Source organism: Protopterus annectens, chromosome 8.part1 (assembly GCF_019279795.1).
Source record: "Protopterus annectens isolate FY-2018-M chromosome 8.part1, PAN1.0, whole genome shotgun sequence".
Lineage (NCBI taxonomy): Eukaryota > Metazoa > Chordata > Ceratodontiformes > Protopteridae > Protopterus > Protopterus annectens.
Genome location: NC_056742.1, coordinates 309,107,494 through 309,134,479, shown reverse-complemented (window position 1 = coordinate 309,134,479; position 26,986 = coordinate 309,107,494). Strand labels below are relative to the sequence as shown.

The following is a 26,986-nucleotide window of genomic DNA, read 5'->3' as shown; positions in this document are numbered from 1 at the left end:
ACAGAGGCAACATGGTGGTCAAAAGTCAGTTTGCTGTCAACCTGGTTGTCCAAGTCCCTCACAACTGTTTGCATGCTTATGACCTTGTTAATGTGATAATTTGTGGGGACATCACTCTCACCAAAGGGGATGATGCATCTTTTGGCATTCAGTTTGAGGCTATGTTTCTGGTACCAGTCATTTGCTGGTTAAGACCCTCTTGGAAGATGTCCACATTGCTAGGGGAATTAACGACGGCGCCCAGCTTGCAGTCATCTGCAGACTTGGTCAGCCATAGCCCACTGGTTGTGGCCTGCACCTCAGAAAAGTATGTCCCAAACAGAGGCCCCAAGACCAATCCCTGGAGCACACCGCTAGTTAAGGGTCTACTGCTTGAGGTGGCTTCCCCTATTTTGACTAGGTAGGTTTTATCACTGAGCCAGAGTTTATCTGTTGTACTCGATTGGGGAATAGTATCAAAGGCTATGTCCAGGTCAAGGTAGGTGTGCACCATCTTCCCCTCGTCCATGGCTTTGTTGACTCTCAAAGTAGTAGACTAGATTTAACAAGCATGACCTCCCCTTGAAACCAAACTGTGCAGGATCAAGTGTTTGGAGGTTGCCAATGTCTTTGTTAATGAGGTCAATGATGATCCATTCCATGGCCTTGCAGATCAGGCTAGTTAGGCTGATTGGTCTATAATTTCCTGGATCTCCACCTTTGTGCACATGCAGTGTCTCTCCTCCACTCGGCTGGGATGAAGCCTGTACTCAGGCTTTGGCTGAATAGGGTGCCTAATGGTACTGCAAGTTCCTGCCTGAGTTCATGTAGGAAGCAGCCTGGGATGTTATCTGGTCCTATGGAGGCTATATATTTTTTTTGCCTTTGAGAAGGCAGTGATGACTTGCTCCCTAGAGATAAGGGGGAGGGGATCAGGTGGTGGGGATATCCGGATTTACTGATTGGGGGGGGAACAGAGGGGTGAGGTTTTCACTGAACCTGTCTGCCAGCAGGTTGGCTGCATTTATGGTGTTTGTGGTGTCCTTGACCACCAGTTCTGAGCAGGTCTGACTGCTTCCTTTGCGATTGCAGACATATGTGACGAAGGCTTTTATGATTGTCTTTAGTAGATGTGACCAGTTTGGACTCTGTTTGCTTTGGAGGATTTCACTAGTGCTCTTATTTGCTTGTTCAAGCAAAGGAGAGATTGCTTCCAATTAGGCTCCTGCTCCTCCTTGGCCTTGGACAGCAGTTTTTTTTCCTTTTACTATAGAGTTTATTTATTGCAGATGTCCACCAACATGTCTACTCTTCCTTGAGGATGATTTTGTCCTGTCGGGTATTCCTGATTTCATGCAGCTATATAAATGCTTGTATAGTACTTTGTTGTAGGTTTGGACATATGTGCCAGTTTCTGTGGAGGGGGAGTAGGCTGTGAAACTGTTTTATACCTTCCTCAGGAGGTTATAGTCAGCTTTGGAGAAGTTTTTTTGACCTTGGGGGGGGGGGGGGATTTGCATTGACAAAATAAAGGAATCTCTGGGCATTTGTGTTTTGGCATGAGTAGTTCTTCCAATATGTGGTTGGATAGTTAAAGCCACCCAGGATCAGGGCAAAGGGTTGAATCTTGATATATTCGAAGAGGACCAGAGAGGTGTAGTGGACATCTTCAGTCAAAGTTGTGGGCCTGTAGCTACCTATGATTTGAATAGGGGTCTTGTCAACTGCACATGGAGTGTCATCTGTGCATCATACTGTGTTTGACCAGCCTGGAGGTGTGTATGTTGCCACTCCGCATCCTTTTGCTTTGCTGCCTGCAGTCTGTGGACTGAATATATGATGAGATGAGTAATATGGTATGGCTGGGGTGCTCTCCGCAGCTTTGTATCAGGTTTCTGTGACTGCATAAATGTCAATGTATTCCAGGGTTAAGAATGCTTGCAATGAGTTCAGTTTCATGTCTAGACTTCTAGCATTTAGCAGCATGACCTTTAATTTGCGTTTTGATGAAATTTTCATGTTGGTAGTTTTGACCTCATGGCATTGCCTAGAAAAGGCACAATGGGGGAGGCAAGACCCTTTGCCGGAAGCCTGAATCTCAGGAGAGACGGATGCAACCCACCTCTGGCAAAGTATTGTGGTCTGTCGATCATTTCTTCCCAGGCTGTCAAGCACTGGATCCCTTTGGAATGACACCAGAAACTAAGACAATTGTTAAGTCAATCATTTTCTGTTTGTATTGAGGCATCACTCTGAGTGACGGCAGAATGCTGCTTAAGGATAGGAATATACCTGCTTGGGCCACACATTCAGCGAGCTCGATCATGTCTCTCTTCATATAGTCCATAGAGGTATTTCTCAAGTCATTCATGCCAACATCGGACTATGACAGAGTCCTAACAGTACCTGTTGTTGAGAGACTTGAGTGCATGGGAGATGTGGGGGATTCTGACATCTGACAAACAACCGTGACTTTCTCCTTATCCAGCCTGGTGAGGGGCACATCTGTGTGTCTCAATGGAGTCTCTTATGACTAATATGTTGAGTTTATATTTAGGCCTTTAGTGGCTGTGAGACAGGTGTGTGGACTGTGTGTGGTGTGATTGGCAGTGGTGTTCACATATGTTTTTGTCTCAGAGGTGTCTCTTGTTTGGGTATATTTTTGATGAGGACCTCCGCATATGTAAGTGTGTTGTGTAGTTGAGGTGTTGTGGTTGTGTTGACAACCTTGTCAGTGTCAGATATGCTGGCTTATGAGGGAGAGAGTAAAGACTCTAGGATCTTAATGTAATTCCATCTGTCACAAATTGTGTTCCTGCGTGGTAGTAGTAGAGGGTTGTCAGTGTACATGACAGTTGCTACACTGTCTCAGGATGCCCATATCAGCCAGACTGGCAGGAGAAAATGTAGGAAATTGTCCATCCGTATTTGTCAAACTGAGGGAGAGAGGCCAGAGAGAGCTAAGGGGGTAAAGGGTGGAAGGTGTAAGAGGGAGTACTACAAGGAGTACACTCAGTTGCTACTAAGGGAAAATTTGTAGCTGGAATACCTCATAGTGGGTTAAAAACAGTGCAGCTGCTGTGTGTGACGTGCAAACAAGCCCAAACGTGGGTTTTAAATACCTTGGAAAAGAATAGAAGATTCTAGTAACACAGAAATCTAGCCAATCCTGCTAGCCCCTGCTTTCTTTATCAGTCAGCCTGTGCCAGACAAGGTCCAGGCAGCTTCCTCAGTCATTAATGCCTAAAGTTGTTTCTGAATTTACCTTGAGTCAAGCCATCATTCTCCCAGGGTTCTATCCTGAGCCGTAAAACAAGGGAGAAAACATTCTACATACCTTGGATATGCACAGCCAGCTTGGGTACTGCCTTGACAGAACAAAGCCCTTTAGGAATACTGAAAAGTTTGCCTCCTATACTGGGGCTCAGAAAGGTCAACCTGTCTCTAAGCAAACTTGCACAATGGTTGCCCTGTTGTTACTCCCACCATGGTAAGTATCTTTCAGGCAAGGTTAAGACCCACTCTACTATTGCTTTATCCTCTTTGACAGCAGATTGGAAAGGGGTGGACTGTAGAAACATTCTAGAGGCAGCTATGTGGTCCCTCTGTTTATACTTTCACTAAGCAGTGCAGACTAGATTCCTTTTCAAGGTCCAGAGCAGGGTTTGCTAGGACCATTCTCCATTGGCTCCCGGATCCTTATCCTTCCACCTCCCAAGTAGGGTAAGTCTTGGGAATCTACAAAATGTTCTACTGAGGCAGTGGAAATGTTGAACATAGTACAGTTGTACAAGTCCTACTTACCTGTAACAGTAGATGCCCAAATTCATGTATGCCTCAGTGACAGTGTTCACCTGCCATCCCACAGACTGTGTATAGCTGAGGTGAGGTTCAACCTCTCTGATTCAGTTGTTGCTGGGTTTGTATGTGGTATTCTGATTGACTGCAAATTTACTGTTGATTCTGGCTTCAGGTATTTTCCTCTCTGTGGAAGCAAAAAAGCCTGTGCACCCAATGTGCTGTCACAGGAAGAGATAGGGCGGGGAGGCTGATCTTTTGAAAGATGGCCAGTACTGGGTTACCTTGGCAGATGACCTGAAATGTTAGGCAGTGAGGAATTTGAACATTTACTGTTAGTTATGTAGGACTTGCACAACTGTGCTCTCTTCTGCAGGTTACAGCAATTTTCTCAGTAAATTCCAAGTGAATGAGCCTCCTGTGGTAGATGAGAACTTTAACAAATGCCACCTTTGGGGCAGAGGTACTCTGCAAAATCTGGGCTTTAGAATAACTTTCTCTGGCAAGTCCATCAGTATTATTGAAACCTTGCCCAACTGCTGTGCTCTGAAGGCAGTTGGGGGACACTTGACTCTACACCGTTATGATTGGGAGGCCATCACATGAGATGCCCAGATGTTGGGAGTCATTTCCAGAGGCTACACCATTCACTTTCAGTTTACCCCAAATTTGAGACAGAAGTCCCTTTCAGATGTGCCATTCCACCAACAAGTTAAGTAGCAGCTGAGATTCAAAAGCTACTCATAAAGTGAGTAATCAAAAGACTCATTTTGGACCTTAAATTAAGTTTTCAAACAGTCCCAAGTTCCCGATGGTGACTATGCAGTCAGTCCTACCTCTGCTGAAGGATGATTGGATGTGCTCTGTGAAGTTCAAAGATTCCTACTGCCACATAAAGATAGCAAGTCACTCCAGGTGTTTCCTGTGCTGTAGGCTGAAAACCAGTCATTACCAATTTCGATCTCACCACTGCTCTTGGGGTGTTAACCAAATGCTTGACAAGCGGTAGCAGCTTGGCTGCAGGGATTCCAGGTATTTCCGTACTTGGTGACAGTCTCCTTAACTGTGACTTTAAAAGACTGTTGGTCCAGGCTTGAGTCCTTGCTCCATCTGTGCCTGTCCTTGGGAGTTGGTTTCAACAAATCCAGTCTTTAACCTGTCAAAGCTCGAGTTTTTTTTTTTTTGGTTGAAATTTGAACGCTACCATTCAAATTCCCAAACTTCCTCCCTCAAGACTGTTGTCCCTGTGTGTTCAATCCATTCATGTTTTACTACTGCAGAGGCCGCCGGCTTATTTGTTTTTTTTACTTATCAGTTTGATGGCTGCTGCAGTCTTTCTCTAGCCTGATTCTTTTAGAGTTTTCCAGTGGACACTTAGTCGAGTGGTCTGTCACAACTCGCCCAATAAATTTTCCTGTTCACCTCACCATTTGTCAATCACTTTACATGGTGGCAGGATGCCCTTTCCCAGCCGACAGCCACAGTGACTACTGGAGCGCATCTGTTGGGGGTGTGGGTGCATTACAAAAGGTAAGACTGCCAAAGGTATCTGGTCCCAGTCAGACACCCATATACACACACCAATGATTTTGAGATGAGAGCGCTCCTCCAGGCATTGTGGGTTTTTTCATGATTGCCTCCCCAGAGTTATGATGTTTATCCAGACTGTCAGTATGGCAGTGGGTTGCTACAGAAACCGTGGGGAAACTTGATCCTATCCCTTGTGTTGACCAGCCTTGAGGGTGTGACAGTGGGTAATGTCCTTGTAGTGCTTTTTGATAGCAGTGCACATTCCTGGGATATCTAACATTCTAGTGGACAAGTTGTAAAGGAGCATTCTGATGCCTCAGAAGTGGTCCCTCAGTCAGTAGCTGCACATATTTTCAACAGTTGGAGCCAGTCGTGCTGTGATGTGTTTGTGACCCTTTCAACATCCAATGCAGCAACTTCTTTGCCCTGATCACTCCCAAGGGACTTGTCGCCAAGGGATGCCCTACTGCATGCTCGGTCCCTAGTCTCTTTTATGCTACCCTCCAGTGCCCTTAATAATCAAGTTTCCCGGAAAGCAGCCCATTGCAGCATGATTGTAATCCTCATAGCCACTTTCTGGTCCAGACAAGTCTGATTTCCCCTTCTTGTGGTCTCACCTGTTGCATCTTCCTGGGTTCTGGAATCCTATTCTAGATTTAATATTGCCATCCTTTGCCCAGCCTCACTGGAATCTGAAATGCATCAGGTTGACTTCTTGGTTCCTCTATTTCCAATGACTGCCAGAGATACCAAACTTTCTGAAAGAATTGTGCATGTTCTCTCTTCCTTTCAGAAGCCTTCTACCAGAATGTTTTAGTAAGTGGAGAATATTTATCATTTGGCCCATTTCAAAGGCTACCAGTCAAGGATCAAGGTTCCTCCTTTGGAATTGCTTCTCCTTCATCCTTGACAGGGCACTTTTCGAACCAGCTGCTAATGTGAACTTAGTTTGTCATGGAAAACACTTTTCTTAATTATGGTAGTTTCAGCTAGACTAGTTTCTGAACTGCAGGCTTTATCTTGTCTCACCTTGCCTTATTTTTTCACAAAGATAGGGTTTCGTTGTGGACTGACGTTTACTTCTTGCCTAAGGGTGACCTCTTAGTCTAGTGTAAACCAACCGATTGAATTGACTGTTTTCTTCCCAAACTTCAATAATAAGAGTGAACATATGCTTTATTGCCTGAACCTCCGTCATCAGTTGAGCATCTCTTTGAGCAGAATCAAACGAATCAGGAAATCATACCAACTTTGTGCAGAGCTTAGCTTGGGAAACCACTTTCCAAAGTACCTTGGCCCTGATTACATATCCTTTGTTACATGAGAGGTGCATCCTTGCCTGTCAAGCCAAACATCCACTATACTAAGACATTGTCTGTTTCGACTACCTTTTTTTGGTCATGCTTCTTTAGATGTGTGCAGTGGCTACCTGGTCCAACACTCGTACCTTTGTGTATCATTATAAAGTAGACATTCAGTCCAGATGTTGGACCTCCTGTGGGGTCCATCAATTTTTGGAGTATTCTCTCCTTATACCACCCAATCTGGCTGGCTGGGGACTCTGTCCCACAGTTTGAAGCTGACAGAAAAGACAATATCTGATATAAAACTTATGTAGCCACCATAATGCTGGATCCATGTTGTATTCCATTCATGTCAGCTAGCCCTCTCTTCCCTCTTCTAAATTGTCATTGGTATTTATGGCTCTTGGACCTTGTGGGCTAGTCCAAAGTCTGTTCTGACCTCTGATGTAGGCCTAAGTTTCCTTTTTTTGTTTTTGTTTTTCTTCCTTTAAAGGAGAGCTCTGTATATGTTGGTCAGGTATGGTAGGGCGAACTCTATCTAAGGAGGTTTAGGCTTGCAGAGCAGTATGGGAGAGGAGGTGGAGCCTCAGAGCTGCTGAAGGTTCTGAAGTGCTGGTCTCTGATCCATTCAGATCTGATAAACCCACAGGTTGAGATGGACAAAAGACGATATGGGTCTAGCATCATAGACAGGGACAGATCAAGCACAAGGCTACCTAGGCAGTTGCCTATAGCTTGGTGCTGTCTTGAAAAAAAAATCCCACTTCACTGTTCTGTTCTGTACCTTAAAAAAAAAAACTGTTCTGTTTAAGGCAAAGAAGCAGCCAGTAGCTTGTGCCCAGAAGCAATGATTCCTTTCTTACTGCAGATTTTCTTGTGGATGCCTTTCACATGGGAGATTTGATTTTTGAGATCAGGGATCTATTTGGAGTAGCAGCTGAGATGCGTCTTTTGTTGGTGTTTGTGTGTGAAGTCTGTGGTAAAATCAAGTGGTGTAACTAATTTTGATTAAAGTTTGTCAGGGATTCTCTTGCGGATATGTGTATGTATGTATATGTATGTATGTGTATATATATATATATATATATATATATACACACACACATACAGAGAATGATTTAAAATATCCTAGCACATTTCATTTCAGAAAATGTCCATTTATACAGTTATTAGAAAAAAGACTGCTGCTTTCCTTTATTTTTTGTGGCTTAAAGATCATATACCCACCAGAGGCAAGAGTAAAATGTAAACTCCAGTATGATCCTCACTCGTATGCTGCAGTTTGAAGTACTGTATCTGGCTGTCAGATATCCTGTTTTTTCTGGTGTATTTCTGAAGTTTGTGTGTAGTTTTCACAACAGAGTAAAACTCTCTAGACTTCCTTTGTGAGCCTTACAAAGTTTGTTACTGTAAGAACTACTCTGGTTATATTAGCCACATAATTTCAGTTTTGATTAGAGTTTGTTACGTCCCTGAATCGGAAAGAGGTTTCTTTTCACTGTAGTAGGCTCACTCGGATCGTTTAATTTTAAAGGAATTGTTGGTTTTGTCTTTAATTTGTGACTTTAACTCTTTTCTTGGCTGTATCTTTCTATGGGTCAGTGTAACTTTGCGTTATTGTGCGTTACTACTTACACTGCAGCTGATCAGTCTTGCTGATAAGAAAAGTGGTATTTGCACTAAAGCACTGGTTTCAGGGGAGAAAACAGTGCTATATGAAATATTTAGTACTTTGTGTTCTGTTCTGTGACCATCCTTTAATTTCATATTCAGACTGAGTTGTGCTGTTTAGATGTAAACTAGGGCCACAATCTTTGGGGTCCAATACTTGTTTTCATGTTTTGTTGACAGTGTGTATATTTGGCTGTGAATAAACTGGACAGCATGAAGACTAAGTTTAATGCTGATATTTTTAGCTGTGAATATTTTTTTTAATTAACCTTGTTTTGTTGTAGGCACAAGGTTGCAAAATTCACTGCATTTGGTCTAAAAGAGTCTGACTGGTACTTAGTGCAGATGAATAAGGCTATGAGCTGCTTCAGCCTTTGTCTGCTGTGCGACTCTCAAATCACCTCTCCAGACAGTGCTCCTAGACCGCCCTGAAAATGGATGTTTGCATCCAGTCAGCTGTCCCACACTGTCGGGAAATCCACTACACTTTTTTTTTTTTTTTTATGGCGATGTGATTATCAAAGGAGAGACTACTGTCCACCTGGGTCCCAAGGACTCTATCACACATTCGGCGTTTTTCATAGATGTTGGTGTTTCCCTGTAGGCTGTTTTTGACTAGTAGTCCCAAGATCCCAGCACATTTGTAGTAGTTTAATGGGTTGCCGGATGCATTTTCAATAAATGTGAGCTTCAGGGAAGGAAGTTCACTGTTGCTCATGTTAAGTTTTTCAGTGTGAGACTGTCTTGTTTAGCAAATGGTTGTCAGTGCTTTTACTGTAAAATGTGAAATAACAGTTCTAAATTGAATCCCAATGTCTTGTAATCATTGTAAGAGCAAACCTGTCAGTGCGTATACAATTTTTGTAACCGCAAACCTGTCGGTACGTATACATTTTTTTGGGGGGGGGGGGGTTTGAGTGGTTATTGGTAATTGAAGAGGGACATAGAAGTAGAGATATTGGAATGGTTGTTGGAGGGGGGCCCAATTCTTTACTCTGCCTAGTGCCCCATTCGACCATGATCTGGCTGTGATTATGGAAAGTATATAGCTTTCATTTCTGGTTTTGTTTTGTTTGAGAGAGAGAGAGAGAGACGTGCACATATATGGAAAACTGTGAGAGAATGTACAGTGGATATAAAAAGATTACACACCCCTGTTAAAATGCCAGTTTTTTCTGATATAAAAAATGAGACCACAATAAATCATTTCAAAACTTTTCCGACCTTTAATGCAACCTATAACCTGTAATATTCAATTGAAAAACAAACAAATATGTTAGGGGAAAAATATAAAAAATAAAAAAATGTTCAATAAGCTGGTTGCATAAGTGTGCACGCCCTTAAACTATTACTTTGTTGAAGCACCTTTTGATTTAATTACAGCATTGCTGATTCTTCATTCATTGGACGTAGACAGACAACTAAGATTCTACTTAAACAGGACAAAATCTCTAAGAAACTCTGAGCAACTACTGGTGGCATTTGCTTCAGGATCAGAGGGGGAGGCTATATCAAAGCAGACTATTTCTAAGTGGATAAGCCACTGCATTCGTTTCTGCTACCTGCATCATGGTAAACCTGTACCCAAGAGAATCTTTTGCTGTAATTAAATCAAAAGGATTTGTGGCGGATCCTGGCACCCGACAGGCAGCTGACAGTAACCTTCTCCATCTGATGTTGTTAATCTTAGTTCATTCCTTACTGATGGGTTATTGATTCCGCCCCCGGAACTGAACCGGCCAATATCAAGCTTGTCAGCCAAAACCTCTCGAGTCAAGGTCCTACCCAGAATGTTCTACTCCCTGTTAACTCAGATCTCATTTGCCACGTTGCTGAACAGCCGTGTCAAGCCACTCTCTCAGCTAAGTGTCTGATTTTTTGACAGTTTATATATTACTCTAAAATTTTCTCAAAAGTTTATTCTAATATTTTCCTACCCTATCACACACTTTAGACTCTTTCCCTTTAGTCCTTTCCCTTTGTTACCCTCTTTTCTTACCTTGTGGTAATTCTGCAATACCATAGTTGGTAATCCTTTTTCTCTCTTACCCTTTTTGTTGGGTAGCCATTATTCTTCCTTTTGCTACAATGCTGTTTCTCCACAACAGCTATGTCGGATAAGAAAAGTTCCGTTGGTTTCAAGCAGTGCAAGGATTGCAGCCATAAGTTACCGCTTTCTGATGGCCATGACTTGTGTCTACTGTCTTAGTCTCCCACTTGACTGTAGATCCTCCGTGTGGGATCTGTAAAAACTTCTGTACCAGGACTCTCAATGAGAGGAAGAATAAGTTGATTTTGAAAGGTCTCCTCAAGTCTCCTTTCTCTGAGGCTATTTCTGGGTCAGAGGGCTCACCCCCTCCTGTTAAGCGCTTTCGAGGGTCCACCTCTTCATCAGGTGAAATTACTACTCTGGCGCTGCCACCTGTGACCCTGTCTGCTCCAGGCTCGGGACCGCCCCAAATGATCCTGACTACAGATATGTCTCCTTTATCGATAATGGCACCAGAGTTTCCGGTGCAGACCCCTAATGGCACTGTCAATACAGGTTCAGTCCCCTTCGGCACCATTGGTAGTCACCTTCGGCTCCAGGTATGACTCTTCTGTAATCCACGGTGCAGACTTTTTCGGAACCGACATGTACTTCGGTGCATTCCTTCTGTGCACCGTCCTTATTGTTGGTGCAGACACTTTTCCACTATGGCACCATACCCTTCGGGGCAGACCTTTGCCTTTACGGTGCAGCCACCTTCAGCTACCACGGCTCCGACATCTTTGGCGCAGACTTTTCCCACACAGTTTTCTTTGGTGCAGACTTCCTCTGCTCCAAGCTCTGCATCTGTTGAACTAGCAAGGACCAAATATTCCCCTTCATTGGATCCTTTTGCAAGCAGTCAGTGTAGTCCTTTCCTGGAGAGGCCAGAATCGCCATCAGCCTTCTCCATGAGGTCAACCAAGATCCTTTCTGAGCAGGATGTGCTGCGGCTTGTTGACCATTTGCTTGTGGCCAGAGGTCTCTCTCAACCATCAAAGTCCATGTTCCCTCATTCAGGTGAGCGTATTTTGCCTCAACCCCCAATGTATACTCCTCTTTCGACTTCTACTCAAGTCTCGAAGCCTGTTACTCCTACAGCCTCGAAGCCTGTTACTCCTACAGCAGCTTCCCTCCCACTGACTCCAATAGTGGATCTCACTTTGGAACCAGAGTCGTCCTTGTGGCCCTTGGTGCAATGGGCATTGGGCTCTTCTCAGGCCAGTGGCTGTGCCATTCCTGGCTCCATGCCGATTTTTTTCTTTGACACCTTCCAGGAATGCTCTTTTACGGTTTACGGTAGTCTTGAGACTCCTGGTCTGGGGGCGGGTTCTTCGGGGCGGGGTGTGACCCCGGTTCCGAGGTTGTCATGCTTGGTTCCGTGCTCCCATCCCTCCTTGGGCGGGCCAGCCTTCCAGGCCATGGAGAGGGCACTTGCCTCCACTGACAAAGCTCATTTGTCAGAGTCCCCCCCCCCCCCTTTTGTGCTGCAACTGCCACAAGCTTCAATCCCCGGACACCGGGCACAAGAGCTTCAGGTCTCTACTCCTCAGGATACCCCCTCTTTACAGTCTTCCCCAAAACTTACCACTGAGGAAGAGCCTTGCAAAGCATCGTGCAAGAGGAAGCACCTGGACTCCACTGAGGAGTCGTCTTCTGAAGATATGGATTTTGATGACTGGGAAGGGTCCCCACGGTCACCCTCTGATGAGGTGTCCTTTGGTGACATCATTGAGATCCTTAGACAGAGGGGTGACGAAGCCCTCTAATCCTTCCTCTGAGGAATCTGTATTTTTGCAAGCTTTTTGTGCCCGGCCCCGTACCTCCTGGGTCACCCCGCCTGCTGATGAGCTCGTTCAGCTCATCGTGCATGGAAGGCTCCTGATACCATGGAAGCGATACCCAAGAGGCCAGACAAGATATGGCCACCCCCCCCACAAAGCACCTTCACTGGTCACATGGTCTCCCATTAGACGCTATGATGGTGGCAGCTGTTACTAAGAAGGATTTGGCAGAAGAGAGCCAAACTGTCCATCCGCCCAACAAGGAGTCCCGGGCGATTGACAGATTATGGGAGCCTCTTTTTGCTTCATCGACCTTCGCCATAAGGTCTTTGAATTATTTGCCACATTTTACCAGGCTTCAGTGAGATCTTATCAACCAGCTCTCTGAAACCTTGGCAGGAGCTGTTTCTAAGTCCATGATAATGTGGCTTCTCAGCCACCCTAGAGTCCATTTCCAATTCTTCCATGTGTCATATTTCTCACGCAACGGAAGGGGCGGCTAGAGAAGCAGGCACAGGTGTAGTCGCCAGACATGCATGGATGCACCTTTGTGACTTTGCAGACTCCATTAAGGCTTCCTTCATGAATGCCCCCATAGAGGCTGCTTCTTTGTTTGGCCCTAAAGTAAAGGATACACTGCCACGGTGTGAACAAGATGGCAAGACCTTGTCTGCCTTTGGTGTCAGACACTCCACTCCTCAGCGATTCTATTCCAGAAATCAGAGGAGCGGAAAGATCTGGCAAAAGAAATCACAGGGTTCTTTCTGGGATACACGTGCTGAGTTTTCCCTTAGAGGCAGATGGGGAAACTCCAATGAAAGATGCCCCTTTCGGGGCTGAGGAAGTCCTCAAAACTGGGGTTCCACAGATTCTTTGTGGCCAACCCTGTCAGCACTCCTGAAGCGTTGCCCAACTGCTCACCTCTGGAAGCGGTCAGGCGTCATTTCTCCTTGTACCCTACTGCCTGGCAAAAGATAAGACTCTTGGGTACAACGGATTATATCCAGAGGCTATTGCATCCCCTTCCATCTTTGCCCAGTCTCATCAAGAGTGTTACCCGACGTTCCAGCCAGTCAAAGGGAAACAGCAGCACACAAAATCAAAAAGCTGCTACAAAAAAGAGGTCATCCAGATGGTTCCCCCCAGACCAGATAAGATCCGGATTTTACTCTAGGTTCTTTTTACTGCCAAAAAAGACAGGGTACTGGAGACCATTTCTGGATCTCAGTACACTAAACAAATTTGTAAAAACAGAGAAATTCCAGATGGTCACGGTTCAGTCTATCCTTCCTCTTCTGGAAGAAGACGATTGGATGTGCTCTGTAGATCTTCAAGATGCGTATTACCACATAAAGATGGACAAATGCTCAAGAAAATACCTCTGCTTCCGTATGGGAGCCAGTCACTACCAGTTTCAAGCCCTGCCCTTTGGTCTCTCTACAGCCTCCAGTGTGTTCCCAAAATGCATGGCAGTGGTTATCGCTCACTTGTGACTTCAAGGATTCCAGGCATTTTCATATCTAGATGACCGGATCCTTACTGCCCCCACTGGAAGAAGCCCTGTAGTATACTCTCTTAACAGCTCGAAGCCTGGGAATTACTATAAACTGGGAGAAATCCAACACAACCCCAAGTCGGTCTTTTGAATTCATAGGGGTACTGTTGGACACAAGAAATTGCACAGCATCCCTTCCAGAACACAGACTTCAGGGAATAAGACAAGTTCAACTGTTGTTCTGTCACCACAAATCCCCAGCTCGAGCTGTACTTCAGCTATTGTGGTCAATGGCAGCTTCAGTCATTGTTCCCCTAGCCAGAGTCCACATGAGACTTCTTCAATGGCTACTTCTCACTCAGTGATACCCTCTACAACATCCTTTGTCTTTTCGAATAAGTGTGACTTAGAGATGCAAACAAGATTTACTCTGCTAGATGTCTCGAACTCCCCAACAATGGTCTTGCCCTTTTACCCTTATCTACTGATGGCCATGGTGACCACAGACGCCTCCCTGATGGGGTGGGAGGGGCTATGTCAGGGAAACGTGTTCCAAGGCACCTGGTTGGAGATAGAGGCCCTTTTGCATATCAGTGTCCTGGAACTGAGGGCGGTGTTTCTAGCGTTGCAAGCATTTCACTTCATCCTTCTGTCAAGGAGTATTGCAATCTAATCAGACAACATGTCAGTGGTCTGGTACATCAGCAAACAAGGGGGCACTAGATCTTACCAGTTATGCCGAGAGGCCTTGAGAATATGGCAGTGGGGCGATAGCTCACAACCGCTTTCTGATTGCAATGCACATTCCCGGGAGCTCCAAGGTGATAGCAGACAAATTGAGCAGGTGCGTTCTACAGCCTCACGAGTGGTCCCTCAATCCTCTGATAGTAGCAAAAATCTTCCACTGCTAGCGCCAGCCTTGCTGCGACCTATTTGCCTCCCCAACCAACTACAAGTGCAGCAACTACTTTGCCCTGATCACCCCTCTGGGACAGTCACCATGGGACGCTCTAGTCCACACTTGGCCTTCGGGTCTTCTTTATGCCTATCCACCTCTTCCCCTCATCTCCTGATTTGTAAAGGAAGCACCACAGTTGAAGAGCAAAGTGATCCTCATTGCTCCATATTGGCCTTGATAAGTCTGGTTTCACTTCCTCTGGCCTCACCTGCTAGATCAACCATGGATCCTCAATCCATCACCAACGTTGATCTCCCATCCGCAGGGTCTGATTCACCCCAATCTAACAGCCCTGAAACTGACAGCTTGGTTTCTCCACTTCCTATGACTGCCAGGCATGAAAACCTTTCATCCCCTGTGCACAATATTCTTATTGCATCTCATAAATCGTCCACCAGACTAATCTATCTTAAATTGAAGACATTCTCTCTATGGGCAGCAAATAAGCAAATAGACCCCTTGTCAGCCCCGGTCTTGGTGGTATTAGATTACTTGTCACATCTTTTCCACTCTGGGGTGTCTGCCTCTACTATCCGTATACATTTAGCTGCCATCTCGAATTTTCATATTGGTTTTTAAGATTCTTCACTTGTCACACAGACTCTGTAAGACTTTTTTGAAATGGGTTATCCACCTAAAACCTTCCTTCAGAGAACCCATACAACCTTGGGATTTGGCTTTGGTTCTGCAAGCTTTAACAGCTCCAGCCTTTGAACCTGCATCCTCTTGTGATGTAAAATCTCTCTTGGAAACTTTGTTTCTGATTGCAATCACACCGGCCAGGCGATTACCAGAACTTCAGGCCTTGTGCATCAAACCTCCTTATCGTATCTTCCATAAGGATAGGGTATCACTGAGAACCAATTCTACATTTTTACCAAAAGTGGTGTCAGAGTGATCTGTCAACCAGTCTATTGATCTCCCAGTGTTCTTTCCTAACCATTTTAACAAAGGAGAGTATTGCTTGCACTCCTTGGATATTCATAGGCAAATACGATTTTAACTGGACAGAACAAAAAATCTACCCGTAAATCAGACCAGCTGTTTCAGGCTTTTTCTGGACCTAGACTGTGTCATCTTGTAGCAAAAGTTACATTGGCTTCATGGTTAAGAAATTGTATCACCTTTATCTGCAACAAAAACAATCTTGCCTTGCCTCAGAGTCAAAGCGCATTCTACAAGATCTATGATAACTTTAGCAGCCTTCCATGCTAAGGCTTCCCTCAGTGATATTTGCTCAGGTGCAACTTGGGCTAAACCTCATACATTTATTCTTCATTACAAATTGGACTTGGCCTCCAGAGGTGGAGCTTCCTTTGGTTCCATGGTGCTCAGGATTGTCCTTCCATGAGGGCCACCCAGGAATACAGGTAGTTGAGGGATTTTGTCCCATCAGTAAGGAATGAACGAAGATTAACATCAGATAAAGAAGTTATGTCTTACCTTAACGTTCCATCTGTGTTGTTGATCTTCGTTCATTCATTACCTCCCACCCTCTGTCCCCATCCGGAGGTTCCTGGTTGATCTCATGTACTCCTTTCTGGTAGGTCTGTTATGACCAGAGGTAACCTCTACTTTTATCTGTCAACTTGCAAACTCGATCCGAGGTAATAGGGAGTAGAGCATTCTGGGTAGGACCTTGGCTCAGAGGTTTTGGTTGACACTAGCTTGATATTGGCCGTCTTTGTTCCGAGGACTGCTCTGTTCTGAGGACGGAACCGATTACCCATCAGTAATGAATGAAGATAAACAACACAGATGGAACATTATGATAAGACATAACTTTTTTGTTTAGCCTGGTGAGTGGGACATCAATGTGCCTGACTGTAGAGTCACCTATGACTAGTGTGTTTGGTATGTTGTTTTGCCTTATGGGCTGTGGCTGAGTGCCACACTGAATCTGTGGGCTGTCTCTCATTTGGGTTGTGTTGGGGGGTGGAGGTTCCTTGCGTTTCTGCTTTGGAGGTCTGTTGCTTGAGCAGATTATTATTGAGAGCCTCCGCGAATGTTTTTTATTTCTGTGTGGAATTTGGTGGTGTAGGTTTAGTTGGACTATGTGATGAGTGGGGAGTGGTTCAAGCGTTTACCTTCTCCTCTTGACTGTCAGGTTCAATCTTGGAGAGAGCTTTACCTCCAGTTTGGCTAGATAAGTGCCTCTCTGACAGGTTGTAGTGTTGGGTGGTAGGAGGAGAGAGGGTTATCTGTGTATATGAGGCAATTGCTACATTGCCCCAAGATGCCCAGATTCATCAGATAGTCTGGAGAGAACACTGGGAGCTGACCCTTGGACATGCCTGAGTAAAAAAAAAAACTATTTTTCTCTAGGAAAGTGAGTACTAGAGCGTTTTTTCTCTAAGCAAGTGAGGAAGTACAAAAACTGTTTTCCTGTAAGTAATTAGGAAGATTGAGTGCTGTAGTAATTTGTAGCTTATTTAGTGCTTACAACAAGTTCTGAACAAGTGCTGAGCATGAATAAGCAAATTCAAGTGCTAAAACCTAAGAATCTGTATCTAAACTAAACTAGTTACAGGAAAGAAACCAGTGCAAATGCAGGCTTTTAAATCAAAGTTGAGAGAGATGGAAACATTTCCCAAACGGCCAATAACTACAATTTCTGGGCCAGAAACCACTCCTTATGTGGTAGATAGGTTACCTAGTGCTTACCACTCCCACTGATAAGCTGCTAGCAGGCTTCCCTCCAACACAGAAAGGCTTGGTGGCCTCAGGAGCTTACAAACAGTCCTGGATACAGCAAATCTGTATCTGGACTAGACTAGTTAGAGGAAAGGCAGGAAACAAGTGTAAACACAAAAACATCCAGGCCCAGCTAAAATTTGCAAAAAAATACATCAAGCCTCCCAAAAGCATGTGGGAAAATGTGTTATGGTCAGATGAGACCAAGGTTTAACTTTTTGGCCACAATTCCAAAAGCTATGTTTGGCGCAAAAACACTAGCATCACTAAAAGAACACCATCCCCACGGTGAAGCATGGTGGTGGGCATGTCATGCTTTGGGGCTGCTTTTCTTCAGCTGGAGTTGGGGGTTTAGTCAAGGTGAAGGGAAATATGAACAGTTCTAAATACCAGTCACATTTGGCACAAAACCTTTAGGCATCTGCTAGAAAGCTGAAAATGCAGAAGAATTTCTCCTTTCAGCACGACAATGACCCCAAGCATATATCCAAATCAACAAAAGAATAGCTTCACCAGAAGAAAGTTAAAGTTTTGGAATGGCCCAGCCAGAGTCCAGACCTAAATCTAATAGAAAATCTGTGGGGTGAGCTGAAGAGGCCTGTGCACAAGAGATCCCCTCGCAATCTGACAGATTTGCCGCTCTTTTGCAAGGAAGAGTGGGCAAATATTGCCGAGTCAAGATTTGCCATGCTGATAGACTCCTACCCAAGAAGACTGAATGCTGTAATTAAATCAAAAGGTGCTTCAAAGTATTAGTTTAAGGGTGTGCATACTTATGCAAACAGCTTATTGTACGTTTATTTTTTATACTTTTTCCCCTAACAGATTTGTTTGTTTTTCAATTGAATTGGACAAGTTACAGGTCACATTAAAGGTGGGAAAAGTTTTGAAATGATTTATTGTGGTCTCATTTTTTTATATTACAAAAACCTGGCATTTTAACAGGGGTGTGTCAACTCTTTTATATCTGTGTTCTATGGTATATGTCCGTTCTGTCAAACAGAATGAATGCTGACGTGTGATTGAAAATCAGCTGATCACACATGCCAACTTTCATTTTTGTGCGAGATTGCTGTGGGGACATGGAAATTTACATTTCCCCGCTGTAGTGTGATCCTGAAATTGGTAAATTAGTGGTAGTGCGGGGGGGCTCACCCTCTGTAGGAGTTTTTTTTGTGTGTTTTTAAGTAAGCTATGTTTTGAGCATTTGTGCTCTGATGTACTGGTATTTTGATGAAGCAACATACACCCAGTTTTAAATATACATACATATACGTATATAAGTGTGTATATATATATATATATATATATATATATATATATATATGTACCAGTCTTCTGCCGTAAGCATTCCATTTTAGCTAGTCAGTAGTGACTGCTCTTTAGAAGAGGCGCTCTGGCATATATTTTTACATGTATTAAATGTTCTCATTTATTGCATATTATTTGGCATGCATACTGTTTGGCATTTTGTGCTACTGCTCTGAATTTAGGAACTGTAGGTTATGCTGTATAGCATCTTAATGTGTTTATCATATTTTTTCTTGGAAAATGATAGTATTTTGCCCCACATGATGTTTTGCATTCTTAAGTGTGATACTTAGTCATTTAAAGTAAAGTTTGTTTGGTACATGCATCCTTTTGGGGAGATGTTCTGGCACAAAACACCAAATATAATATTTACCAGCATGGTGCTATAAGGGAGCCATGAGTATTATCTATAGCCATACCTTCTAGCACTAGCATTGTGTTAATACATGTAGGTAAGGGAGAAGGACACTGTTTTTGTAATTTCTGGCCTGGACATAAAGTGGGATTATCCCACTTTTTTGATTAACTGTTTTGATGAATATGTGCCGATCATGGAGACATTCATATATTCACTGTTGCAATTCTCATTTTTGAGAAGTTCTACCTGCTGATATTCTGATTGGCAGGTCTGACTTCTAGAGCTTTACATTCCTCCAAGGCTTCATCTGAAGGCCCCCCCGCCAAGACCCAAGGACTTCAGTGGTGTTAAGAGGTGCATCAGATGATACCCCCTTCAGATCATTCTTGGCATGTGGTGCTGTGTGGTCATATGATTCTGAAACACTATCATTTCATCATTCAGCCTGTTTCCAACAGCTAAATAAGTACCTCACAAGGGTACTTCTTATCATTGTGTTAGAACTTAAATAGCTAGTATCTGTAGATTCCTGAAGTGCCTGCCTCTGATCTTTATTACTGAAGTTTGGAAAGAAAACTGGTGATTGAATCAATGGTTCTGATTCAGAAGTTTTTGTATAGGTGGATAATTTTGTGTATAAAAAAGCAGATTCCTAATTAAGACACAGAAAATCATGTTCATATTTTTCCCTTGACCCAAAGCACAGTGTGATGTCCTGTCCATCAGTCTCTCCAGGATTTCACAGCCGCAAAAGGGGCACATACTTGATTCTGTGCTGTTATGGCATTGGCCTCGGTCTCTGGAAATCTTTTGTCTAAAAAGAAGCTGGCTGAATCTGTGTGGGGAGAAGCATGGTGAAAGAGTGGATCTACATTTGGAAAAATGCAGCTTCGTGGGCCGAGCGACTCCAAGCATGGAGACTGGAAGTTTTGCAGGCACTCGTCTTGGGGTCTGTTTTAGCCGATGCCTCTTAAGTGACTGCTATGCAGGTAGCCATGCTGTTGGCATCTTCCTTGTTCTCTTAGACTGTCACTGCTGCACCTCCTGAGACTGAGGGCTCTTGGTTTTGGAGGTTCATATCATTGTCACTGAAGAGGAAGGTGGAATCCCCAGGATTTTAGCTTGTGAGGAGGTTTCCAGAGACTGGATTGAGGTCATATTCCACTACCTGTAATCAGAGTCCTCCAAGGTGGTGTAGATTGGGGCTCTGGAATTGGAGTGTTAGGGAGCAAGAGAAGAGACTAAATACAAAGATGGTTTCTGCCAGCTTGCCGTGATCTAGATTGGGCAGTACCTCAGTCACCTCCATGCCCTGGGCTTTCACTGATTGAATTGGCTGAAGTTTTTGTCCTCTTTTGAACAGAATAGCAAATGTAGACATAATGAAGGTGTCTTTGGATCTTTTTAAAAAGGGAATGGTGGAATTTTCACTTAAGGCTTCTGATTCCCATGATTCAGTGACAGTTGTACTGGTTTATGTGGGCCAGATCCCTCCTGATGAAGGGTACGAGTCGCACTCATTGACACTTCCTTTGTTTCTCCACTAGTGGATTACTACTTGAAGGCACTTTTCATAGAATGAAGTAAGTTTTACAGTGGAGGGAAGAGAGGAGTATACAGGACCAGCTCAGATGCAGAGCTTACTTGGGCTTTCTTGCAGCTAGAGCTATAGTTGTTCCCCAGTGCTATAAATCTTGAAGAATGCTGTACAGATAGATATACATATGGAGCTGGACTCGCACCATCTTACTCCACAGGAACCTGGCTGCTTTTACAGGCTGAAGAATTTGTTCCTTTATAAAAATTGTGTGTGAGATCCCGCTACGTGTGCGTGTGTGTGTGAGGTGTGCATAATGGCTTGCTCTCCTGGGGGGGGGGGGGGGTTTAAAGGAAAAAAGCTGATTGTTCTTTCCATATATTTTCAGCCTATTTTTCTAAAGTTTTAGGACTCAGCAGTGCCAGCCATGACATTTCAATAGGGGGACCCCACCCCCATACACACTTTTCAAAACACTACAAATTTGTTATTACCTCTAAAGCAAAGACTGGGCATGCTTCAGCCATTTCACATGAAATGCTGCAACCCAGTCAGTCCATTCAGACCACCACCCTTTCAAGCTGAAGTTCTGGGACTTATTTTTGTCAGAACTACTGGAACAATGATCTAAGTGAAGTACATGTTACGTTATAGGAGTTTAACATAATAGTATATGTCTAAGTGGATCACTGTTGCAGTACAGGCCCCTTTCTGCCATCTCTCTGTCTAGGTCTGTCTTTGGTGGCCTCGGCTTGGGTGTAGTACTTTGTATATATTTGTTTCATTCTGAGGGCCTCAGACCATGTAAGGTTTGAGTAGGTGTCGGCAAACTCCGTGATTTTTCTCCTTTCCTTTTCTTTCTTGTGGTCATAGTAAAATCAGTAGCTGCAGGATTATGCTGTGGCTGTTTGGAGCATGAAAGCTGTAAAACAGCGTAGGTGGAAGCCAGTTTTGTGCTTGGAGCATCCTGATGTCCTACATGGTGAGGGGGGTATCCACCACACCAGAAGGAGGGGAGGGGTCTGTGCTCTTGAAGTCAGCCCAGATGTCTGGGATTTGGTGACAAGAAGTCTCAGTTGTCAGATTTATTACTGTGAATTACTCGTTCATCTGCTGTTATGATTAGTTACTTCACAGTTGTACTTTCTCAGTAGTGTAAAACAATATTTTTGCGTCAGGGAGGTTGGGCCTCTACTTTACCCCCTACTATGCAAGTTCTGCCCCCACAGCCTTATACTCTAGATATGCTAATTTAGGTGATGGTATGTACAAATTCAGATTTAGTGACTAAACCACATTTTAAATTCTTTGTATAATTGTAATGTCAGTTAATATAGTATGTGTGCCTTTTGTACTGTCACCTATGCAGTACTTCATCCAAATGAGCTGTCCCATATTGGAGTTTCCTTCATTTAAATTCAGTGTGTTGAGATTTAACAACATGTGATTTTTTTTTTTTTCAAATGATGCATACCCAGGAATTTTTTCTCTATTTTTTTTTAACATCTAATGAGTTGTTTCTCCCCCCCCCCCCTTTTTTTTTTTGCTGTGAACCTTTTCTACAATCTTGCTGTAGACATTCTCGGAAGCGTTGGGAAAATTTCATACATAGTGAGAATCGTCATTTGATCAGTCCAGAGTCTCTGGATTTATTGGACAAACTGCTTCGTTATGACCATCAACAAAGGTTAACTGCCAAAGAGGCCATGGAGCATCCATACTTCTGTGAGTAGTGCTGTTGAAAAATAATACTTTAGAAAATGAAGATGTGTAGTTATGAAAACTAAAATTTATGACCAGTGCTCAGGAAGCATTTGCAGTAAGAGTGGCACAGCTTATTCCCAAGGTGCTTTATTCTGCAAACTAACTTCTGCAAGAAATAACTGCTTGTGGTACTATACTGTTATGTGAAGGGGACCTCTTTGCTCAAGCAATAGTCAGTGAAGGAAATGAAGTCAATGATGGGGGCAGACACAGTACTTCTCTGCCTATGACAGTGATTTTAATTGCTTTATTACTTTGGAGATTTGTATACATTCTCAAAACAATCAGCATATTATGTAGTAAAAAGATGAGCTTGTAGGGAAGGTGATTTAATGAACATGTCAAGTCTGTGCCCATGGAAAGGTCAGTGTTTATCGACGGTTTGTGCTGGAATCTATACAGTCTTAAATTACTGAAATTCTCATAGTACTTTGCTAAGGCATGCAGAAGTAAAATTATTTTGTTTTATGTAGCAGGGAGTTACCAGAAACTGTGGATGCTTTGAAGCATTTATTGTCTTTTATTCTGTCCCTCTGTTTGAGAAGGCAAGGTTGTGCAAGTCTTGGTAAATGCTTTATTGCTGCCAGTCTTCTAAAGGCTAATTGTTTTTTCTTAGTTAACTACATGAAAATATGCCAGTGCAAAAGTTTTTGTTACATATTCAGCTATATTTATCTATCTGTTTAGCTTATTGCAGTGATAGTAATAAATTAAGCACCCGTTCTCTATTGTGTTAAAAAATATATCTGGCTTGTATATCTGTGGCTGTCTAAAGTTAGCTTATTAATGCTATGTGCTTGCTTTTGGTGTTCTACTTGATCAGTGATGCCCATTACACAGATCTACATTATTTGTGTTAGCATCCTGTTGCTTCACTTAACTACACACACACTAAAGCAAATGTGTTTCAGTTATGACCACATATGTTTTTATGTCATGTATGTTTTTATGTTTTGTCATGCAAACAAGTCCAAAGATTTCTGCTTGCTGAAGTGTACATTCATCACTGATCATTTTACTAAATTTCAGGATTGAGTTTTTCCATTAGTGAGATCACTCTTTAATTTTGAATTCGGAAGATAATGTTAAAACATGTTCTCTTGTGTCTGGCTGTCACATAATGAGAGCATGTAGTGCATAATGTCCTCCTTTATCGCTGTTCCAGTATTGTTCATCTTGGGGGGTTTCCTGCCAAGTGTAACCCATCAGGCCAGTATACCAAAGCCTTTAGATCTTGTATGCACCATACATCACACATATGCTTCCCTGTTCAGGACATAGGGCATAAAGGTGATATAGGGACACAGTTACCCAGAACTACTTTGCCGGCAGTCCAAACACCATCATCGCTTGTATGTGTGCCATTTTGCTGTGCCGAATACCTAGCCATCAGATAATTGCCTTGTTAGGGTCTTTTTTTCTCTTTTCTTTGGTCTTGTTCTTTTTTGGTTACCTACAGTTCATGTCATCCAAAAAGGGAAAATGTCAGTGTGGGAGGCAGATTCCCCATAAGGATGATCGCGAATAGTGCCTTTTTTTTTTTTTTTTTTTTTTGACTGAGTGCTTCCCACGACTATACGTCCTGTACCATATGTGCCTAAGATTTAGTTGTCTTCCCTGGTCATCTGTCTCGTGAACTGGAGGCTTAAACTGCAAGCCCAAGGTAGTATGGTGGAATCTTCTAACCCCAAGGTACCATTAAGCAAGAAGGCCAAGAAATCTTGGCTTGATTCTTTGGCTGTCCAGCCTCTACCAGTCATTTCTCTGGACGTGGGTGATAGCTCTGTAGGCTCTTTGGCTACGTCTGATTCCTCTGCCACGACCCCATCGGAGGCTTGCATAGATCCTTCCTTTCACATGTCCTCTGAGGCTTTGCAGACATCTTTGGACGTTGAGGGGGAACCATGCTTGATAATCTGAGGACCCTACAGGGATTCCGCAGATTCTGGTCAGGGAAGAGGTTCCAGGTACTCTTATCAAATCTCATCAAGGGTTGGAACCCCCGGTGTTAGGGCTGATGTCCCTACCAAGTCAAAGCAGAAGACCAAGCATACTTCTGAACAGCCTAAGGATCCTCAAAGGGAATGGCAGGAGTTTACTCCGGGCCTGTTTAATGCCTTAATGGCCTTGAAGCCTCCCCAAGGGGTTTCTGTGCATACTCCCCCTTAGACTTCTACTCCTTCCCAACAGGCTAGGGTACCCAATTCCTCAGATAAGGATTCAGACTCTGATGATGGATCAATGAAGTCTTTGAATCCTGAGCCTCCTTTTGAGGAATAGTCTTTTGGAGACACTATAGCTAGAATGATGAAATACCTTAAGTGGGATTCTTAAGTGTTTGGAGCAGGAGGCTGAGAAGCAGACTGAAGCAGTTCATAATATTTCTGGATATTAAAGAAACCTGGCAAGCTCTATAAGGTTCCTGAGGATTATCAATTCTTTGTGTCGTCCTGCTGACCCTGCTGTGGTGTCAGTTTCATCTGACAAGCCATCCAAACATTTGTCCTTTTCCGAGTTTCTGCCTTCAGATAAGGATAGGGGCAATACTGAGAATTGATAGTTTATACTGCTTCTACTTTAGCCTTTCTGGACATCACTTACCAGACCCACATGACTAGATGTGCACTGGCCTTGATCACCTAGGATTGTCAGGTTCTTCTTTACCTCCATGATTCTGAGGCAGTCTTCTGCTATGCCTACTTCAGTTTTTTATGTATTTGACATTTGTTAACCAGGTTGGTCCAACTGAGCCAGTGGCCCATTTTCATTGCAGACCTGAGGAGAAAAGCTCCAAATACATAAACTATAACATTGCTAGGAATTGTATACAAATATAGGTAAATCACATTTTGATACAGTAATGCAACAAAGGCAAATTTATATAGTGACTCATTAATCAAGAACATAAGAATAGTATGATACGTAAAAAAAAAAAGCCATAGAACCCTTTCTACTAAAAGCTCCTTGGGACTAGGTTCAGGGAGGAGATTACAGGGGCATATATTGAAGTAGGTTAGATATTTGAGTTATTAAATTTGTAGGTCTGGGGTATGCTTCTTAGTCAAGGGAAGCTTGTTCCAAAGGAGAGCAGGAGAGCAGATGTATAAGTTCTGTCCTGCAGATTTATTGGGTTTGTGAATTTGCAGCAGGCATTAATTAAAGCTCCTAAGCGGTCGGGCGAGGGTATATAGTGAGACTAGAGATGAAATACTTGGGCAGGAGGAGAGTTTATTGATAATAGAGTGGATTAGGAGGAGCTGGGCAAATTTGAGGTGATTAGGAAACTCAAGCCGGTTAAGTGACTTGAAGGCCAGACTGTGGTGTGTTTTGGCTGGTGAATTGGTGGCAAATCTGGCCACTTTGTTATAGGTGGATTCAAATTTGGAGAGTAGAGTAGACTGGAGGTTAGTATAGATTTGTGAGCTGTAGAAGAGGTTGGGATGGAGGTAGGCATTGGCTAGTGTTATTCTAGATTCATGGGGTGAGGAATTTTTTGTTTTTTTAAAGGAAGCCAAGCTTTTGATATGTTTTGTTAATGCAGTGATGAATGTGAAGGTCGAATTTCAGCTGGTCGTCTGATTACTCCAAGGAGCTTAGTTTGGTTTTCTGTAGCTATCACTGTGTTATTGAGAGAAGAGATGATGAAAGAAGATTTAAGAGAGTAGAGTGATTTAGGGAGAAAAACTAGGGGGTTTGTTTTTTTGGGGTTGAGTATGAGCTGGCGTCTAGTTAGCCAGGTCTCTGTGAGGTTGAATGCTTCTGTAAGGGTTAGAAGGTTAGTTGGGTTATAAGCTATAGATATAATGGTAGAGTTGTCGGTGTCCTGCATGAGAGGTGACTGGGGACAGGATTTGTAAGGTAAAGATGTTAAATTGAAGGGGTCCAAGGATGGAGCCTTGTGGTACACCTGTTTTAATGGGGAGAAAGGGAGAGAGCGCAGATAGCTATTTGACAGATTGGTGCCGGTCTGAGAGGTAGCTACTAAAGCAGGATGTAGTTGTGGAAAGGTTAAGATGAGAGAATTTTGAGAGGTGGATAAGGTGGAAGACCGTGTCAAAGGCTTTGGACACATGTAAGAATAGGCAGGATACGAGCTTATTATCTCTGGCTAGGGAGATGGTGTTGGTAAAGGAGATGAGAGCAGTGGAGGTGTTATGGTGTGGGCGAAAGCCATGCTGGGTAGGTATGATCAGGTTACCTTCTTAGAGGTGGGCCATGATTTGTTTGTGTACACAGTGTTCTAGAATTTTGGAGAGGGGCAAAAGTATTGCTATTAGTTGAAAGTTAGTGTTCTGAGGAATTGCCACCTTTGTGTGTGGGTATGGTATAGAATCTTTTTCAAAGAGTTGGAACAGTTGATTTCGGCAATGAAGAGGTTAATTCGGATGGAAACTGGGTTATGCTATACATGTAGCAGCGTGTTTTAGGAAGAGAGATGGGAGGTTATCTGCTGATGGGGAGCAAGGTTTGAGCTTTCGGAGGAGTTTTTAAATATGGCTTGTAGAGACTGTTTTTAGAGGAGGGTGAGATAGAGGAGGTGAGGAATGGCGGGAAGAGATGTCTGCATAAGCTTACTTATGGTGTGATTAAAATAGGAAATGAAGATTGTTGCAATTTTGAGAGGTGTGTTTCTGGGGCAGGGGTTAGGTGTGGATGAATTACCAGGGTGGAGGATTTGGTTGATAGTGCTGCAAAACTTTTTAGGGTTACTGGATTTGAGTGGTTTGGGATTGGAGGTAGAAATTTTTTATCATGCTTAATGGAATGTTATGGT

At 43.4% G+C, this 26,986-nt stretch overlaps 1 protein-coding gene across 1 annotated transcript in view; it reads left to right on the top strand.

The window, feature by feature from the left end:
* Nucleotides 1–26,986, top strand: part of LOC122810122 (casein kinase II subunit alpha') — a 1,273,718-nt gene that overhangs the window by 970,461 nt on the left and 276,271 nt on the right. Inside the window, exon 7 of the mRNA XM_044081598.1 lies at nt 22,025–22,173. Within this exon, the coding sequence (XP_043937533.1) occupies nt 22,025–22,173 (149 nt within the window). The remainder of the gene's footprint in view (nt 1–22,024; nt 22,174–26,986) is intronic.